This window comes from Miniopterus schreibersii (assembly GCF_964146895.1).
Source record: "Miniopterus schreibersii genome assembly, chromosome: 10".
NCBI lineage: Eukaryota > Metazoa > Chordata > Mammalia > Chiroptera > Miniopteridae > Miniopterus > Miniopterus schreibersii.
Genome location: NC_138110.1, coordinates 46,101,677 through 46,122,637, shown reverse-complemented (window position 1 = coordinate 46,122,637; position 20,961 = coordinate 46,101,677). Strand labels below are relative to the sequence as shown.

At 37.0% G+C, this 20,961-nt stretch overlaps 1 protein-coding gene across 10 annotated transcripts in view; it reads left to right on the top strand.

Annotated features, from left to right (window-relative positions):
* PPP4R1 (protein phosphatase 4 regulatory subunit 1) overlaps window positions 1–20,961 on the top strand; it is a 58,172-nt gene that overhangs the window by 34,591 nt on the left and 2,620 nt on the right. For 9 of the 10 annotated variants that reach the window (XM_081148587.1, XM_081148593.1, XM_081148591.1 and 6 more), the window contains 8 exons: window positions 2,775–3,298; window positions 9,363–9,535; window positions 10,815–10,910; window positions 12,496–12,681; window positions 15,393–15,554; window positions 18,880–18,980; window positions 20,467–20,587; window positions 20,683–20,817. In XM_081148587.1, the coding sequence (XP_081004713.1) occupies window positions 2,775–3,298; window positions 9,363–9,535; window positions 10,815–10,910; window positions 12,496–12,681; window positions 15,393–15,554; window positions 18,880–18,980; window positions 20,467–20,587; window positions 20,683–20,817 (1,498 nt within the window). Of the gene's footprint in view, window positions 1–2,774; window positions 3,299–9,362; window positions 9,536–10,814; window positions 10,911–12,495; window positions 12,682–15,392; window positions 15,555–18,879; window positions 18,981–20,466; window positions 20,588–20,682; window positions 20,818–20,961 lie in introns of those variants that run through there. The other variant, XM_081148585.1, reaches the window with a different exon arrangement.

Genomic DNA, 20,961 nt, shown 5'->3' with positions numbered 1-20,961 from the left:
CTGTGTATTTCCTCAAAACATAGACATTAATACATAACCACACAGCCCAGTTACCAAAATTAAGAAATTAACATATCTGCATTACTGTCATCTAACCTAAAGACTGTATTCAGATTTTACCAATTATTCCACTAATGCTCTTTAAAACAAAAGAAAAAATATCTTAACAACATAATTGGAAAATATTACATAATTTATACGCATACAGAAGACATTTGCTTTGCATAATAGCACCAGCCTCAAGAACTATTTTAGAGAGGGAAAGGATCCTACAGGCCATCGAGGCCAATCCCTCCTTTTATGAATGAGGAGTGAATGTGCAATCTGAGTCTAAAGGCTTGGAGTTTTATGTTAATGTAGTGCCAGTGCTGGGATAAGAATCTAAGGACTTGCAATTCAGTCTTTTCACAGCTGTAATAGAATTTTATTATGTGTGCATACTATGTATTTTACAGTTATAAGAGTGGAAGGGCAACACCAGAATTTAAAATTCTGTCACTGTGTGGTGTGTTTTCAGATGACTTATTAAATATTTTTATTTGTATTTAAAAACTTTTAAAAAATAATTGTGTTTTTGAAAAATGTTTCTGAAAATAATGTGAGCATTACTATTATTAGATAAAGCCTAATCAGAGGAAAGTTGATAATTTCATGAGAATATGTATGGTGACTATTTAACATGTATGAGATATTACATAGGTGTTAACGTCACCTTCCACTTCTGCACAGTCCTGGTACGCCTCCTGTTTAATATCCTTTATTGTGTATATGTAAAGGCACATAATGTTTCAAGGAAACACCTTTAATTTTTTTGCCCCCCCAACCTTACAAATTTACTTACATATCTCTCCTCTCTTTCATGTTTCTTAGAAGGAGGTGTTTCTTCATCTGTCCCATCTGTGTTCTTGTGCCCGCATTCTTTCTGCTTAATCATCATCTCATCAGTCTCCTTTGTCGCCAGTTCCTTCATCTCTTATAGCCCTCTTTCTCCAAGCCTAAAAATATGCTGATCTTTACCCTCCCTTTATACAAGAAAAGTGCCTTCAGCTCTGTTATTCTATGTGACTGTTGTGTTTTCCTTCGTTCATATTTCTTGCCACACATCTAAGCCCTACACACATCCCTCTGACTCGATGACCTCCAAATCTGTCTCCAGTGACCAGTTTCCCACAGACATCGCCACCGCCTTCAACACCTAACTCAGCCTATCTAAACTGGAACTCATTAGCTTTCTCATTAAATTGTTCTTACATTTTTCCTTTTTAGTTGGTGCTACCAGTACCTAATCAGTTGCTCTACCCAGAAATCTGGATACCTTTCCAGATTCCTTCCCTTTTCCCTCCAGCATGCAATAAGTGAACAAATCCTATTGGTTTTGTCATCAATTGAATGTGTTACTACTTCTGTAGCCCCAAAGATACTGCCTTCATTCAGAAAGTCATCACTGTCTGTCACCTGCTTTTCTGTTTCCTGGCTCTTGTCTCACCTCCAACCAATTTTCTATACTGCTTCCATAGTGGTCTTTCAAAAATAACACATCTAAAAATGTAAGTCTCTTAATTCCTACATTATTGCCTATAGCCCATAGGATACATTCCAGAGGTATTTGGTGTAGAATACGGTGATTTCTGCAAGGATTTTCATTCTTGTCATCCATCATTTCCTTCTTTTAGCCATAATAAACTCATTGTTCTTTTCTGAATGTGTGATCCCTCTTCTATCACCCTTGCCTTTGCATATGCTGTTTCTTCTTTCCATACACTTTCCTCCCCTTAGCCTCATAAACATTTATTGGTTCTTCTAAACACAACTTATATCATTTCCTCCAAAGCCTTTTAATTTCAACTCTTATTTCTGTCTCCTGTGTTCAGTATACATACTTCTGTATTTACCATTCTATCTGGCAATTTGCTTAAAAGTTCTTTTTTCCATTTGCTTCTAATTGTAATTTCACGAGCAAGATATGCATCTCACATATGAATCCTCAATACCATTTCATTTCCTGGTTCCTAGTAGGTGCTCAATACATATTTGTTAAATTTGAGTCTAATACATGTAGGGGATAAACATTAATGTAGTGTTTTAGTTCACGTAATGGATGGCGGTGATCAGTGGTGTTTAGGAAGGAGCTCGTGCCATGTGTCCTTATCAATTAAGTCATGACTCCATTTGGGGAAAACCTTTGGGAGTAGAGCTGGAAAGTGAAAAGAGCTGGAAGAAATAAAAATAACTTAGAACACTTGAGCGGATTCCTATATATTTTGGGAGATAGTAAATAAGGTCTTTTGTAATGCTGTGTAGAGGTTTTTTTTCTTTTCTTTTTTATGTAAGCAAATAGGTTTTCATTCTCAGCTTTTCAATATGTTGTTGGAGCAGAATGGCAGTGCCATAATCCTAAAAATCAGATAACTTTAAAAATGTGTCTGTCTTAAAATGCATTGTAGGAATTTATCTTTCTACTATTTTTTTTTAATTATTGAAATTATCATGGTATTGTAGAATTCCCGCATTCTTTAATGTTATCTTCTCCAACTAATATCTAATGCTTTAATATCTAGACTTAGGCTTAACAGATGTTTACATCTCTGAACACAGAACAACTGATGGAAAAAGAAGCATTATCAGTAACTTATGTAAACTGCTCAATTTGTATGAATAATCTATAATTTTTAATATTTAGCTTGTTTAAATGCTTTATATAGTATCTGTCATTGGTGTTTTTTCAGTAATTATTTTTATGCTTTCATTTCCCCCCCCAAATGAAACAATAAAAGGATCAGAGATCAAGAAGTCCCAGAGGATGTACAAATCAGGCCAGAGGATGTTCCATCAGATCCCAGTATTAGTAATTCCAGTGTCAAACTGGAAAACACAATGGAAGATTGTGCTGAAACAACTAGGAAATCTCCAGGTGAAATGAGTGTTCCAGTGGACAGTTCTTTACTTTGTACTTTGTCCTCAGACTCTCATCAGGAAGCAGCTAGTAATGAGAATGATAAAAAAACTGGTAACTACAGATCTACATTACGGCCAGAGGTTGGCACCAGTCCACAAGATTCCACTCCCTTAGATCAGGAATTGTACAACTCTTTCCATTTCTGGAGGACTCCTCTTCCCGAAATAGATCTAGATATAGAGCTTGAGCAGGGCCCTGGGAATAAACTGAATCCAGAGAGACCAGAAGAAACACCTGAAGAAACCATACCAGGTTCTTCAAACATCACTATGGCCACCAGAAAGGAACTTGAAGAAATGATAGAAAATCTAGAGCCGCATATTGATGATCCAGATGTTAGAGGTATGGAAGATTCAATCAAGTTCTTTATTCTAAAGTTGGTATAAGATGTTCTTTTCTAACCTTTTTTTCCAGGAAAATTGCCTGTTGAAAAATTTGACCGTTACCATCATGTCTTGTCTTGGTAACTATGATATGAGTTTTAGGAAATTTCATTTAGATAAGCTCATCACTGTGTTTCAAACTGTAATATTTACAGAATTGTTGATTGAGAAATCTCTGAAATTTTCACAATCATTCAAACAGTATTTTACATTTACAGGTTTAAACCTTGTCCTGCCTTAATTATTTTGCTCTAGGTCTCATTAGTTTTTTTATAAAATAGCAGTGGACGCAGTGCTTTTATAGGAAAGACCATGATTTATTAATAGTAGGCAAAGATATATATTTTTCTGTGGATTGTGATGTGTTTTAGGAGCTATAGATGTCTGTCTATAAGAGTCAATTGGATTACTTTCTCAGTTTTGACTTTTTTTTTCACTGGGTCACAAGTGTATCACCTAGATTCTTTCATTGAGAATGACAGCCTTACAGTTGTTCTATGTTCAGATCAGAAGTTGCCTCTTATTAAGTGGAATGTGTGTTCTAAGTGTGTGGGAAACCAGGTGTCCTGAAGCAGTCCCATCCTGTTTGCTGGGATTTGGGGAGTGAAGTCCAGGGGGCCAGAACTGGAGGCAGATGTTACCATTCTGCTCCTTTGAAGACTCAGGCTTTCCAATGACGCCCATAACCTTATTCAGTGAAATCTGAGACGCTATTTAAAACAAAAACAGTTTTGACAAATCCTATAATTAGAAGCCTTCAGGGCTTGTATCTGTTTGCAGATTTTTTTTGGCCTGGTTCTAAAAGCTAAAATTTATAAACTATTGGTTTACTCAGTGTTAGTAAAAAAAAAGGCAGATAAAGTTGTATCCTTCTAAAACATACAAAACCTTGTGTTCAAACTTTGAAAATTGCATTAATGGTGGTTAAGATAGCAGTTATCTTTATTTGGCTTTAACTTTTCATGATTTTTAAACAATTTCCTATTATTATTTTACACATGGAGAAAAATGATTTGATTAAAGGCAAATTCGTATCCTTGATTGCTGAAAGTTAATTTAACTGGCAGATGGTCAGTTTCATTTTTTTAGGTTCATTGGGACATAGTTTATATCAGTAAAATTTAGCCTTTTGAATGGACAGTTCTGTGAGATTTGACAAACACAGTTGTCTGTAATCACTGCCACAGTCAAGATACAGAACAGTTCCATCACCCCAGAACATCCCCTTGTCCCCCTTTATAGTCAGTCCTTTCTTCCTTGCCAGCCTCTAGCAACCTCTGATCTGTTTTCTGTCCCTATGATCTCGCTTTTTGTAGAACAAACCTTGAGTCTCTGTCACTTAACATAATGTATTTGAGATTTATCCTTGTTTCATGTATCAGTGGTTCATTCCTTTTAGTTATATTCTGAAACGAGGGCAAGAGCCGAGGAGTGAATATTTTCAGTAGCACACCCTGTTTTTACCTCATGGTAGATGATGTGTTATGAAGACCTTGAGGCTTTGCTGTCTTTGCTCATTCCTCAGTCGTGGCTTCTGTCATGGATTTTATTTACCCTGTTGAACTAGCATTCTGCATTTTATGACATCTCGATCATGTAGCAATTACTGAGGTTTTGTTTCATTAAAATCTTGCCTTTGTAGTCTCCCTCCATCCCTCCAGGGGAAAATTGAGACGCAGAGAATTACACCTAAAACTAAGGATGTTCATAGCTGAGGATAGTCAACTCTTGATATTTGTCATTACAGCTTTCAGCTTTTTGTTAAAGAAGTTTTATCATTATTTATAAACTTGTTTTATTCAGTTGATCAAGCTTCAATAACTTTCATTCTTTCTTTTTCTTCATTCCATTTTTATGGAAAAAGGCTTTAAGCCTGTCCTGGGAGCTCTTGCTGTCTTATACTACCTTCTAGTTTTCGGACTCATAGTAGGTACTTAACAAATACTGAAATATTGACTAACTACTTTAATTTTTTTAACAAATAAGCTAAAAGTGATATGCATAGTTTGCTTTTTAAAAAGACCTACATGGCCCAGCTGGGCGTGGCTCAGCAGTTGAACGTTGACCTAGGTTCCAGGAGATCTCGGTTCAATTCCTGGTCAGGGCACATGCCTGGGTTGCGGGCTCGATCCCCAGTCGGGGGGCTTTCAGGAGGCAGCCAATCAATGACTCTCTCATTATTGATGTTTCTATCTCTCTCCCCCTCTCCCTTCCTCTCTCTGAAATCAATAAAGATATATTTTTTAAAAAGTAAAAAGACCTACATGTACATATAAGTTTCAGTATATGACTTTGCATTTCAGAAGACGGCTAATACTTACCACGTTTGACTTAAAATTGTATTGTAAATGTACAGGCTGCAATTGAGAGATTTCAACACAAATACTATATTATGACTTAATCAGTTTTCATTCTGATTTACCTCTTAAACCTGCTAGTTTTAAATTTGTCGTGTTCTTTCTGTCCATAAGGATAACTTTCATGACATACCCATTGATTGATTCATTCATTTAACATTACTTATTGAGCACCTACTATGTACCTGATACTCCCCTAGGTACTAAATATATTGCAGCGCTGTGGCCAGTTTTGCTCAGTGGTTAGAGCATCAGCCCACAGACTAAAGGCTCCCAGGTTCGATTCTGGCCAAGGGCACATACTTCAGTTGCAGGCTTGATACCTGGCCCAGTCAGGGCGTGTGTGGGAGGCAACCAACCAATCGATGTGTCTCTCTCACCTCTCTCTTTCTCTCTCTCTCCCCCCCCCTCTTCCCCCCTTCCACTCTTTCTGAAAAGCAATGGGGGGAAAATACCCTCAGGAGAGGATTAAAAACAACAACAATAATAAATATATAGCAGCAACAAACCAGACAAACCCCTAGCCTGAGAGAGCACAGAAGAGAGACAGTACATTAACTGCCTATGTTTCAAGTGTTCTATAGTAAAACAGATGGGCAGTGTCGGGGGGTTTTGCTTAGGCTACAGAATTCTTAAGCACTTGATTTTATTGAAATCTGAGAGCATGTTTAATTCATATTAATTTCATAGTTAATTAAAAATTTACTATCCCTTAATTTTCTATTGTGTTAGAAAGTGTTTTGAGTTTTTTAAGGAGTATACCTTAGTTTTGGATGCTTTTTCTTTTGTAATCTGCCATTGTGGGCAGTCATTTTCTTCAAATAGTCAGAAAATGTCTACTTTTTGAAAGGCATAACTTTAAGCCAAAATTGGAAACGTAAGTTCTGACCAGGGAGTAAACTAGTTATGCTGCATGTGTAAATTTTTTCTGGACAGTTGGGCAGTGACATCTGAGGAGGCACTGCCCGGAGGAGCCACCTGAGAGCACACCCTTAGAAGTGTGGATTCAGCTTTGCCAGCCTCTGTGCCCCTTGTTCTTTTCCCTCATCACTGTTGGGTGGGACATGCATGTCATGGGGGGAAAAGCAAAACTTAGGGTTTTGTTTTGTTTTTTATGTTTCTATTGATTTCAGAGAGAGGAAGGGAGAATGAGAGAGAAACATCAGTGATGAGAGTGTCACTGATCAGCTGCCTCCTGCACTCCCCCTCACCCCCTCACCCCCATTGGGGATGGAGCCCGCAACCCAGGCATTTGCCCTGACCGGGAATCGAACCATGACCTCCTGGTTCATAGGCTGAAGCTCCACCACTGAGCAACACCAGCTGGGAAAGACTTAAGTTTGTTTTTTTAATTTTAAGGCAGCCTTTGCTTCACAATTTAACTCTTACCTTCCTTGAAACATTGATGGTTTTTAATTTTTTTTGTTAGGTTTTGGGCAAAAAATTTAGGTGTTTCCATAGACTGTAATGAGATAGTCCTTTTCAGAAAAAGAAAGCCCTTTCTGAGTTAAAACAAAAATAGACCCTACATGAAAAGCCAAAAAGGAAAGTGGTAAAATATGAAGAAGGTATAAGAGATTCTCTTTCTCAAAATACTTACCCAGGGAACTTGAGGTTTCCCTGTCTTTGTCCAGACAGTTTCAAATCCCTGGCATTTGGGATTGCCAGGCTGATTCAGGATTGAATTTTAGCAGCTCCCAAGTAAAATTATGGATGCCAGCTTGATTTACCACAGCTAGGTTCATAGACTGTGAAAGGAAAAATGGCCCAAGCTCACAAAATATAGATTTCTTTCCAGTTTAGGCCTAATGGAAGAATTGGGCCCTTTTGGCAGTTGTGGTCAGAAAAAATCATATTGTTCGCTGATTGAAATCAGTAAATTGTTAGGAATTTGTGACTAACCACCAATGTCATTTGTGGAAGAGTTAGAGATTATAAAGGTCTAGCTCAGCGGTACCAGCTACTTCAGGGAAGGAGTAGAGCTCATTGTTTCCAGGTGGTCCCTATTTCTGAGCATGAATCACTACAGACTATGTTTCTTTACAGATCTGTGGTTAAATGAGCTCTGGCTCCTGGATTCCAGTCTAGGTTGTAAGAAAATCAAGATCTTGATAAAGACCCATGTGTTAAATTTGTCATGGTGGTATATCCTACTAAAGTGTCAGCATTACCTAAGCATTAGATTCCACCTCATTCCCTGCTGGAGAATTTAAGCATTGCATTTCCTGAGGAGTCAGCATTAGTTTTTATCTTTATGATCTTTATATCAATTTTGAAGAAACTTAACTTCAAAGTGTAACTCATTTAAACTTTTATGAGCATACAAACCTAAAGATGAAGCTTAACGTAGACAAAGAGAAATACGTAGTCCATTTAAAGATAAATGATTGATATAAGACATTTTCTGTGAAAGACTGATTTATTAGTTACTTCCTGGGGAACAGAATCAGGATGCATTAGGGATCTCTCCCTCCCTCTCCCTCCCCCTCCCTCACATACACACCATGCATTTTATGTGGCACAAAACATTTTAACCTTTACGTATTATGCAGGCTCCTTTAGTACTATTTTTATTTCATTTTGGAAACTTAAAAGATTCCAAAATGGTAAGCTAAAGTGATTAAAAGGATTAGTACACATTGCAACTGAAATTCTTAAAAGAATGAGTGTATTTTTCATGAATAACTTTTCATTATTCAATTTACTTAATTTAACAAATAATGATCTGATAGACTAGACCCTCATCCTGTATGTTTTATGTAATCTCTGTTGCCAGGTACCTAATATACTTAGACTAGAATTTTATAAATGCATCGATATAGTAGTAGGTAATCTTAATAAAAGAGTACTCTGATTGCTTTAGGGGCACACTTTCTAATCTTTGTACTAAATAAATTTGAAGTTTAAATTTTTATATTTTGAGTATCCAGGTGGATTGTTACTTGTAGCAGTGCTAAGCAATATTTTTTGTCAAATTTCTCATTTGCAGGGAAGAACAGTGATTTATCTGTTTTGAGTCACTTTTATAAAGAAGGTGTAACTCAAAACATAGATAGTGCTACTTGCTAGATTTAAGAACTTGGTAAGTTGTCAGTTTGGTTTGCTGCTAGCAAGACAGTGCTCATTTGGGATCTCTTGTGTTTGAGGCAAGTCATTGATTTCATTTTCAAAAAGAATTAGAGAAAAATAACCTGGAATAAGATATGAGATGTTTAAATGTAACTGCAACAAAAATCTTTGTAATTACGATTGTTTTATGTTGGCAGGGTTTGTAGAGTGACTGCTCTTCTGCTAAAATAGCTTAGTAAGTAAGTCTTATAAGTTTGATTCATGCACTACCCAAATATAGTTAACTCACACCGAAATTGACTCCTTTTAATAAACTGGAGGTACCTCCAAAACTAGATAGCATTTCTCTCTTCATACTAACGCAGAATAATGTACAGTAGTGGATAAACATTTTTAATCTCATGAAAGCATATTAGTTTTCTACTTTTTCTCTTGGAGGACTAATGATTTACCACTGTAGAAGTTTTTTTCCCCAGCTTTTTGGTGGCAGTGTCAAAAAGTATACATTTCATTGATAATATATAATGCAAATGGAGAAAAACTTGCAAGCACATTGTAATTCTGCTGCTTATTACCCTTTCCCTCTTCTGCCTGTAGCACAAGTGGACGTGCTGTCTGCCGCACTGCGCGCTTCAAGTCTGGATGCTCATGAAGAGGCCAGCGATGCAGAAAAGAAAAGTGATATGCAAGATGAACTGGGCGTCAGTGAGCCACCAAACTGTAAAATAAATCATGATGCCTCCGTGCCTTTAATCAGCGATGCTGTGGAGGTAACAAACTCAGTAAAGTGTTTACCAAGTGAAGGCAGTTTGAATCAAAAGTGTTTCGTTGGGGAATAGTTGTAGCTAATCACTTTCTAGTTAGAACATTCTATTTGCTGCTGATTTTCTCAGCCCTCCCTTTTGCATAAAGTAAAAGTAATTCACCACATCCTATCTTTGTGACATTGGTGTTATGTTCAGTGCTTAGAAAAGTAAATCCTAATCCTGTCTACATGACCATGTTAGTAGCCTCAATGTTAATGTAGCTCACTGCAGTGAAATAGTCTTACTGGAAACAAAGCCCTTTATCAAGAATAATTAACTCTTCCCTTTTCTTTTTGGAGAGGTGCTTTGTTTCTGATCGGACCATTTCACTGCAGCAAGCAACACAGTATTCTGAGCAGAAGATCGGGACTTGAGGCCATGTTGCGGAGGGCCAGTGGCATTATCTGGACTCTGGAGTGTGAGGGTGGGTACTGTTACTAGCATCATCTTCACTGTATACTTGGAGCCGTTCTGTATGATCCTTAATTTCCTGCCACATCCCACCAAGCCAGCATCATTTGGTATCAGTATTTCTGATCCCTTGTTTTCATAAATGGAGAAGGAATATACCACTGAATGCAAGAATCACATGATCACAGATCAGAGTGGCTTGAATGAAAAGCTCAGGAAAGAGTGCCTGGATACATACATTAAGGATAGCAGGGGGGCTTTTAAACCTTTAGTGGGTTTGTGTTGTGTTTTTTGGTTGATGACATCTAGTATATTAGAAATTTTGTGTAACAGTGGTGCTTCAGAATGATACCCTGACCACTGTTATCGCAGGAGAATTGAATACTATGATATCTTTGCAATTTGGAAGGTATTCTGTTTTATTTTGAGGGTTTTTTGGTGGTTAAAGAAGTATATTTGTGAAATCAGAAATAACCAAGACTAGAAACAGTGGAATATTAAGTACATGTAACATCCCAGGTCGTCTGTGTTCTGTTTTATAAACAAACTAATTTTAGATATTTGGGCCATTTCAAAATTCTAAATTTTTAATTACTTTTATTTTGAAATTCTTTTTCATACATACACATCCTATTCAGCAAGTTTGATTTAAGGCAGGGGAAGTTCTTATGAGACCTTATGTATATTTATAAACTTTTAAAAGCATGAAGAATTTATATGTATTTATATCTTTGGCAGTCTAAAAAGGTAAGTAACTTAGTAAGTAAGATAGTTTAGATGAAGGAAACTTATAGACCTTTCAGAATTTTAAGTGAATATTTTTTCCCAACAGAATATGGACTCCACCCTTCGTTATATTCATAATGATTCAGACTTGAGCACCAGTAGTAGTTTTAGCCCTGATGAAGAAAGGAGATCTAAAGTGCAAGTAAGTGACAAAAGTGGTTCTTTTGGTGTGGCTGTTGTTAACTCCTCTTTTAAAGCCATTTCTCACTGAATTTTAAAAACTAAGACAAGCATAAGTATATCATGCTTTCAGTAAGAAAATTCAAATAATAGAGTAAAATATAAGCAAAAATCTTCCTCTTCTCCTATTATCGCATTTTTCATTCAGAGTAACCACAGATCACGCTTCCTTCTGTATTTCTTCATAAATTTATTGTGGATATATAAAATTTATTGTGTATATGTATGTACCCCCCCCTTTTTCTTTTTAATATGTTTTTGTTGATTACAGAGAGAGGGGGAGAGAAAGATAGAAATGTCAGTGATGAGAGAAAATCATCAATCACCTGCCTCCTGCACACCTCGTACTAGGGATTGAGCCCAAAACCCAGGCATGTGCCCTGACCAGGAATCGAGCCATGACCTCCTGGTTCATGGGTCAGTGCTCAACCACTGAGCAACACTGGCCCTAGCACTGAGCAAAAAGGGGCCCTATATGTACCCCTTTTTGTTTTTCAAAGACAAATAGAATCATGCCATCATGCCAAGATATTTCATCATGCCTAAGTTGCCAAGAATTTTAAGATACCGCTTGATTTTAGAGATGAAAACATGAGGAAAAAAAAAGGTTCAATAAAGTGCTATCAGTGACCAGTTGCACTCCAATTTTAGAGATTTTAGATGTGGGAAAATGTGTTTATGGAATCATCAGAACATGATAGTTTGTGCCTTGCCTTTCTTTTATCTCTTTTTTAAAAAATCGTATCTTGGAGATCTTTCCACATGAGCATCTAAGGACCCCCTCCCCTCTCAGCAGCACAGCCTCCGTACAGCTGGTGTCGTACTCCGTTGCTATAACTTCAGTTTTATAACTGGGCAGTTTTATTTTTAAAGGAAATAGTAGATAATAAGTTTACATAGTTCAAAGTTCAAAAGGTACGGAGGCATTCAGTGGTTTTTCCTGCCCAGTGTTTCTCCTACACCATCCATTTTGCTTCCCCCAAAGCAACCAGTTTCACCTTTCTTTTGTATATCCTTCCAGAGCTATATTATACATACATAACCAAGATTGTATATACATTCTTCTTTTTCTCACATTTATACAAATAGGTGCGTATACACTTTAAATTTTTAAAGATAATTGCTAAATTTCCACCTGAAGGCAGGTGGTAGTGTGTTTTTTTAAATATCTGGTGGAAATAGCGCATAGAAGTACCTGTAACCACATTCACTAGGTGACATCAGTCTTTATCATCTTTGCTACCATTGAAAGATGCTGACTCATATTTTTAATGTTTCTTTCAAATTTAGAAATCAATTCTAATTGTCCTTAAGCTGTTTTCTGTTTTAAGATCTTACTCATTGTTTTTCTCCTATCATTGCTTTTATTTATATATCCATTCCCCTCAGCATTTTTTTCTTCTTTTCACTTATATAACTGAAAATTTCAGAATGGTTTTTGTTTACTATTTCAGATGCAATGTTAAATTTATGTATTTAAAAGTAAGTTTACCTAATTTATATTTAAACTGCTCAAAATGCATCCCTGTCCTATCTCTCTTCATTAGGATGTTGTGCCTCAGGCTCTGTTAGATCAGTATTTATCTATGACTGACCCCTCTCGTGCACAGACGGTCGACACTGAAATTGCTAAGCACTGTGCATACAGCCTTCCAGGCGTGGCCCTGACACTCGGCAGGCAGAACTGGCACTGCCTACGAGAGACTTATGAGACTCTGGCATCAGACATGCAGGTGAGTCAAGCAGCCAAGGAATTAACAGCATGTGCGTGTAGAAGGCCTTTCAAAACTTAATAGAATTTCTGTTCATGTTCTAGCAAGTTCTTGATATTATAGGAAATTATGTGCAGAAGAGTTGGAAAGTAATACCAAAGAGCTTTCTTTGTACATTGTCCAAGTTCCACAATTTGGCAACTTCTTCTTTATCTAAAGTATTAGAAATGATCACATTTGACATGTCTAAGTTCCTAATTTACAAATGTGTTACTTTCTAAAATCTATGTGTAAGATTAATTCTTAAGAATATAGGATTTCGTTTTCTCCCTAGAAACAGTGTTTTAAATGCTTCTACTATTCTACAACCTAATAGAAGTATAGTATTGCTGACGCTGCTGAGTTTTGAGCTTGGAGTGCTGAGTATCGTTGTGCAGGTGGGAGGAGGTTAGTGGTGTGTGCATGCGTGCTCTTACCAGTACCACTCATACCACACGCTCTCAAAGAGCACAGAGTGTGAAATGTTGACCCTCGGTCATTTGTCTGGATATCTGTGACTTTTTTGTGGCTCTTTTCCTAGGGTTTGTTGACTTAATTCCTCTGTCATTAGGTCTGATTTTCTTATACCAAAATTTTGCCTGCCTTCCACAAAACCTATTCCTTCAGTGAAATTAATCTGTTATTAAGAAAGAAGTTTGGTTAGCTTCATTTATACTGACTGAGAAAGGAATGATTTTTCCCATAAAATGTCTTAGTAAGACAGTTTTCAAGGAATCAGTACCATTGACTCAGCAAGTTAAAAGTTGAAAGTAATCTTGGGAGACCATAGTTTATGTTCCTCCTCTGACCTATGAGGTTAGGAAACCAGGGTCCGGGCAAAGTGAATTTTCCCATGTTCACACACTTCTTCAGTGGTGGAATCGGACATGTTCACTTAATGCTTAAGAATATAGGGTTGTTTCTCCCTAGAAAGACCCAGTTTCCATAGAGTGCTTTATCTTCTTTATTAGTGGTTTTCCATCTTTATCCCATCTTCAACACTGGCTTGTGAGGTGGATACCTCAGGGCTCCTGCAGACTTGGAGGGCTCTGGATGGGCAGGGCTTCACACCTCCTATCCCTTCCCCTCCCCTCAGTCAAAACATCTCTGTCTTCATCTGCTTGATATGTTGAACATGGATTTAAATTTTACTTAAAGAACGGGTTTTAGTGTTTGGAGTGGGATAAAACCTTTGCTCTAAAACATTTCTCAGTAGGTAAAGTTTTAAACTAACGGTAAAAAATTTTTAAATTGAGGCAACATGGAGAAAAATGTTTTTAACTTAAATTTTCCTGTAAAATGCAAGGCATTTCTTTACAGGAATTCTTTTCCAGGGCAGTACACTTCTTGTATTTCTTAAATTGCCAGTTCCTTAAAAACTAGTTTTGTTTTTGTTGTTGTTTTAATCCAAAATAGGCTATACAGCAGTCAGAAGGGAAACACTAATGTGAGAATACTAGCCAGGCTTTGGTCAATGTAGGACACCAGTAAATTGGGCATCCAGTGTTCAGAAAACTACAAAAACTATGCCATTAATAATTTCTAGACTTTTTTCCCTTCATAAATGAAAGGGAGGTAATACATACTGTGCAGGGATTTAAATATTTTCTGCCAGTTTTTGATACTTAAAACTAAGTATTTATTATTATTATTACTTTTATTCTGATTTAATTTTTTAGATTAATAACATTCAGATGTAAATTAGCCATTATATACATTAGTCCCTCCCTTATCTATGGGAGCTACATTTCAAGACCCCCAGTGGATGCCTGAAACCGTAGATAATACCAAATCCTAAAAATACTGTTTTTTCCTATGCATACATACCTAGGATTAAGTTTACTTTATAAAATAAACACAATAAGAGACTAATAATAACTAATAATAAATTAAAACCGTACACTGTGTTCTGGCCAGTGTGGCTCGGTTGGTTGGAGCATTGCCCCGTACACCAAAAGGTGGGTTCGATTCCTGGTCAGGGCACATACCCAGGTTACGGGTTTGATCTTCACATCAATGTTTCTTTCTCTCTCTCCTCCCCCTTCCTCTCTTTAAACTCAATAAAAAACATATCCTTGAATGAGGATTTTAAAAATACCAATATACTCTAATAAAAGTTATTTGAATATTATTTCTCTCTCCCAGCAAACTAGCATGAATTTCTCCTTCACAATTTCATGAATAGAAAATTCATTCTTAGTATAGATCTTAGCAACTTCAGCATGATAGTTTTCTTCTGTCCTTATTAACTCAACTTTCATCTTTTTACTAAAGGAAGCACGTTAGCATGTCCAAATTGCCAGCATCTCTGCTCTGGTGCTTTGGCACCATTATTAAGTAAAGTTAGGGTTACTTGAACACAAACACTGCAATACCATGATAGTCAGTGTGATCACCAAATTGGCTACTAAGTGACTAATGGGCTAGGAGACGCTGGACAAAGGGATAGATGATTCGTGTTCCGGGCAGATGGAGCAGGATGGCTTGAGATTTCATCTTGCTACTTAGAATGGTACTCAGTGTAAAACTTAGTCATTGTTTATTTCTGGAATTTTCCACACCACGGTTGACCAGAGGAACTGAGACCTCAGAAAGTGAAGCTGCAGATAAGGGGGAACTACTGTGTTATCTAAAAGTTCAAGTACTAAGTGCATTGTGTTTAGCTTACTAATGCAATTATTTTATTTCTGCAGTGGAAGGTACGAAGAACGTTAGCCTTCTCCATCCATGAGCTTGCAGTTATTCTCGGAGATCAGTTGACAGCTGCAGATCTGGTTCCTATTTTTAATGGATTTTTAAAAGACCTCGATGAAGTAAGGATAGGTGTCCTTAAACACTTGCATGATTTTCTGAAGGTAATTTTTAAATTCTTTTGCATAAAAACACTAAAATTCCACTGTAGATCTAAAATGTTAATTTTCTGCTACTACCAAGATCGGTTTCTGTAAGAAAATGTATCCATAAGTTGGTGAGCTGTGACTTAAAAAAAATAGTCCCATTCTTATCATTTTTGCTGGTGGTGTTTTAATTTTTAATTTAAAAAATAATTACATTGCCCTGGCCAGTGTGGCTCACTTGGTTGAAGCGTCATCCGTACACCAGCAGGTGGCAAGTTCAACTCCCAGTCAGGGCACACACCCGATTTTCAGGTTCGACCCCCCGTCAGGGCACGTGGGGAGGCAACTGATCAGTGTTCTCTCTCTCTCCCCCTCCCTTCCCCGTTCCTCTCTCTAAAGTCAATTTTTAAAGATTAAATTAAAAAATAATAATTTCACTTTTAAACATGTTAGAACTTGTTTATAAATATTTGTATTTTTTCAAAATTACTGAATTAAATATATGTAAAATATTTTCATTAAGTTTAGAGGCTTTATGTGGTGTTTCAGAAGAATTTAACCTTAGTCTTCACTCCTTTGATGTGGGATCTTTAGTGTCTGAGGTGAACAGCCCTGACTTTACACATTGCTTGATCCTGGAATACTATCATTTCTTAGACTTTAGCCTTGAAATTGGCACTTTCGTAATTCTTTTCTTTTTAATTTTCAATTACCGTTTACAGTCAGTATAATTTTTTATTAGTTTCAGGTATACAGCATAGTGCTTGGACAATCAAATACTTCATAAAGTGTTCCCTCAGTATTTCCAGTACCCACTTGGCACCATACCTCAGCAATCTTCAAGCAGTGTGCCTCAAGAATTTTCAGAACATACAAGATCTGACTGCTTAGTCAGGGGCACTGACCTCTTTTCCCTTAGACTGTCAAATTAAAAAATGACAACAGCCAACACAACAATAGTTGTTCAGTGTGAATGAATCAAAATTGTATCCATTTTTTGTCAGATCGGCAAAAAATAAATTTTTTGGTTTGCCGCAGAATTTTAATCGTTTACGTGTGCAGCAAGATGAGAAAGGTTGAGAATTTCTGCCATACATAATTACAATATAATTGACTGTTCTCTATGCTGTACTTTACATCCCCATGACTATTTTGTAACTATAAATTTGCAATTCTTACGCCCCTCACCTTTTTCACCCGGTCAGTCCCCCAACCCCTCTCCCCTCTGGCAGCCAGCAGTCTGTCTCTGTAAGTTCTCTTGTCACTCTGAGGTTTGAGGTACAGAAATACCTCCATGGAGGTATCACCTTGTAATCCTGCTTTTTAAAAAACATTGATACCATGTTGTATTTTGTACAGATCATACTGAAGTTTTTCTAACTATCCCAATAATATCCTTCATAGCCTTTTTTCCTCAAGAATCCAATCAGAAATTGCATATTGAATTTAAATATCATGTATCTTTAGTCATCTGAAATCTAGAAGTTTCCGTGTCTTTTTTTCTTTAATGTCACTGGCATTTTTGAAGAGGCCAAGCCAGTTGTTTTACAGAATGCTCCTCAATTTGAAATTGCCTGAGTGCTATTACACAGTTAGGTTCAGGTTAAACAGGCTTTCTTTGCAGGAATATTACTTATCTATATATAGGTTAGCAGGTGTTTTCTGAATGCATCACATCAAGGCTAACATGATGCTAGCTAGCTCTTGGGATTACTGGTGACGCTGAATCCAGTCACTTGGTTATGATAGTTTCAGCTCACTCCCTCCATTGTAAAATGGCCTTTGACCTGTGTGATTAATAACTTCTTGATGAGGTGATGCTTTCAGACTCTGAACATCTTTTCCCCCCAAGTCTTTCACCCAGTGCTTTTTGCATCCATGTAGCTATGTGTGGTTCTTGCCTGAATCAGTTGTTACTGTGTTGGTTGTAAAATACTGATTTTCTGTTTTTATAATTCCTTCTACATTTATTAATTGCCTTTCTTGTGTAAAAATAACCTTTCCTTTTCCTTCCCCTTGTTGGAAATATTTTAGTATCAGTGTGATCTCTTGAATTACTTTTTTATTCAATGTAATGTAATACATTTTTGTCATTTGTTTTGAGCATCAGATTTGGCTAATAGAAACCCCTTAAAGCTGCCTCCTGTGTTTCTGTGTGTTTGTTTGTTTGTTCTTTCTCATTTTCAAACACATTTTTACTGTCAGGCCTACTTTCTTTCTCTGCCCCAGCCCAGAGTCAGCTATTTCTCCAGTGAGCTCTGGTCTTTTTCAGTAGAGAGTGGTATTTAGAATCCAAAATTCAGGCACTAGGTGTGCACACTGCTCCTGAGTATCATTTCTTTTAGGCCTTTCCAGGGGACAGGAGCTAAGGAGAGGCTTTTTGTTTTTTGGGTTTTTTTAATTATTAAGTTTATATTGTTACCTCTACTTCTAATCTAATACCTTCCTTCACTTCCATAGTAAAGTTCTGTTAACGACATTAATATGTTTAGTCATTTGTTTGATTCTACTACATACATGAAATAGTTTCAGAATTACTCTACCAATAATAATTGCAGCATGAAATCAGCTAAGTCATGTTCAAGATTTTCTTCAGTACTTTCTGTCCTCAGAACATATCCCATGAAGATGTATGGTCAGAGTACTAAGTTCAAACTTAGACTTTTTTTCTGTGTGATTCTTATTTATTTGATGTATAGTTATGTTTATTTACTTGTGTTTATATAAAATTTTAGGGTTTACCCCTTGTTGACTATAAACCTACTTTTAAATATTTGTAGAGTAATAATTGGGATAGGGTGGGGCAAACGTAGGTTTACAGTTGTTCATATGGAAAATAAATACAATAAATAGATAACAATACAAGACTAACTCTTACAACTGTAAACTGACATTTGCCCCCACCCTGTATTTATTGAGCACCTGCTGTGTGCCATCTGCTGGGCTCATCTACACACACACACACACATACATACATACATACATACATATGAATAAGAACATAATTTCTGTCTTCAGAGTTCATGATAATGAGCGTGTCCTGTGAATAGTATGAATCTGTGCTATAGTAAAGCTATGCCAGAGTACTGTAGAGTTCAGTGGAGGTCACTCGCTGGCTCAAGGAACAAATCTTCGAAATGAGGACAGTGACTCTTACTGGTAGAGGTAAATGGGATTATCAGGAGAAGAACCTAGTGCCTGTTTTTAAGACTATTAAATGCAGCTGTGAAATGTACCCTCCTCCAGAAGAATGAAACTATTACTTATGGTAATTTTTAAGCAGTCCTGCAAAAGAAGTAATGTCTGTACCTTGTCCTAGTGAATATTTTTTTTGTTATTTCAGCTTCTTCATATTGACAAAAGAAGAGAATATCTTTATCAACTTCAGGAGTTTTTGGTGACAGATAATAGTAGAAATTGGCGCTTTCGAGCTGAGCTGGCTGAGTAAGTTCTGGCAGTTTATTAGACAGTTTCGTAGGGGTGTGTATGCACCTCTTCTGGATTTGTTCATTACTTTGAGTAGATCCCAATTTCTGTCTAGTATCCTGTTCCTTTAACATTTCTTGTAATGCAGTGAATTTTCCTAGTTTTTTGGGGTTTTTTAGTCTATTTCTCTCTCTCTTTTTAAATTTTGGTAAAATACACATAACCAAAGTTGCAATTAGTGACATTTAGTACATTCACAATATCATACAGCCGTTACCACTGTGTAGTTCTAGAACATTTCATCATCTCGAAAGGAAACCTTCCCCCTCTGCCACCTCCCCTGGCAGTCATCAGTCTGCTTTCTGTCTCTGTTTGCCTGTTCGGAGCCTTTTATAGAAATGGGATCATGTAACGTGGCTTTTTGTGTCTGGCTTCTTCACTTTGCATAATGTTTTCAAGATTTATTCACAGATAGATTTGTTCTTACTGTAGATCTTAACGACCTCAGCATACGTGTGTTTTTTTCTTATTAAGTCAAGAACTTTTACTTTTTCACTTAAAGGAAGCACTTTATGGCTTCTCTTTGCATATCCCAATTGCCGGCATCACTACTCTTGTGCTTTGGGGCCATTAAGTAAAATTAGTAGGTCACTTGGACACAACAAGTTCTGCGATACCACGAAAGTCTGTCTGATAATCGGCTACTAAGTGACCAACAGGCAGGTGGTGTGTGCAGTGTGGAGATGCTGACAAAGGGATGATTCAGTCCCAGGCAGGCAGGAACAGGATGGGTTGAGATTTCATCACACAACTCGGAACGGTGTGCAGTTGAAAACTTAGGAATTGTTTACTCCTGGAATTTTCCATTTAATATTTTTGGACCATGATTGACAGCCGGTTACCAAAACCGTGACCGCAATTCACTTCCTGCTGATTACAAATGTAAATAATCTTTAAAATAAAATCTGAAAGGCAAAATTCTCATCCACATTCAAGGTATTTCCTCATGAGCATTGTTACATCTACTCACATTGGCCCGATGGGCTCTGTCAGCCTTTAGTTCTCCTCAGACGTAACGGGCACAGCTGGTAGCGGACCATTTGTGTGCCCCCAGTAAATGTGTCTGCCATTCCTTAGGAGCTGCGTGGAGCCTGAACAAGTACATATTAAGCTACCTTAAACTGCTAGAACTTTTTCTTATTTAGATAACTGGTTGTAGATGAAGGGATTTTTTAGCACATTCTAAACAGTTACTACAGGAAAAATGTGTTTCATGTTCCAGTTGAACATACTAGAAAATGCTTTGTTCCATCTCAGTCCCTGTGGACACAGATATACAGAGTCAGGGGTGATGATCTGCAGGAGAGACCAGGTTAATCACTAGCCTTTACATGTGTTCCTCTTATAAATAGTATCCAGTATTACAAATTATTCAGATGATCAACCTGTTTTCATTTATCTTGTTTTAAAATTTTAACTTTATTTTTGTAATTCATTTTTGTAGACAGCTGATTTTACTTCTAGAATTATATAGTGCCAGAGATGTTTATGACTATTTACGCCCCATTGCTCTGAATCTATGTGCAGATAAAGTTTCTTCTGTTCGTTGGATTTCCTACAAGTTGGTATGTTTTAAAATTTTTACAATTTTAGATCAGCAGAGTATTAATAAAATCATAAAACGAAGACATTGCTCACTTCTTCATGTTCACTCTCCCAGGTCAGTGAGATGGTGAAAAAGCTGCACTTGGCGACGCCACTGACATTTGGAGTGGACCTCATCCATGAGCTTGTGGAAAATTTTGGTAGATGTCCCAAGTGGTCTGGCCGTCAAGCCTTTGTCTTTGTCTGCCAGGTGAGCAAAGACCCATTTGTGACACATTTTATATCTAGAACTAGGCTTACTCTTTTACTCCTTCTCTCTGTACACACTCTCTTTATTCTTGAAGGACAGAACTTTGCCACCTGGCGGTTTATTGGATCCACTATTCCTCAGTTG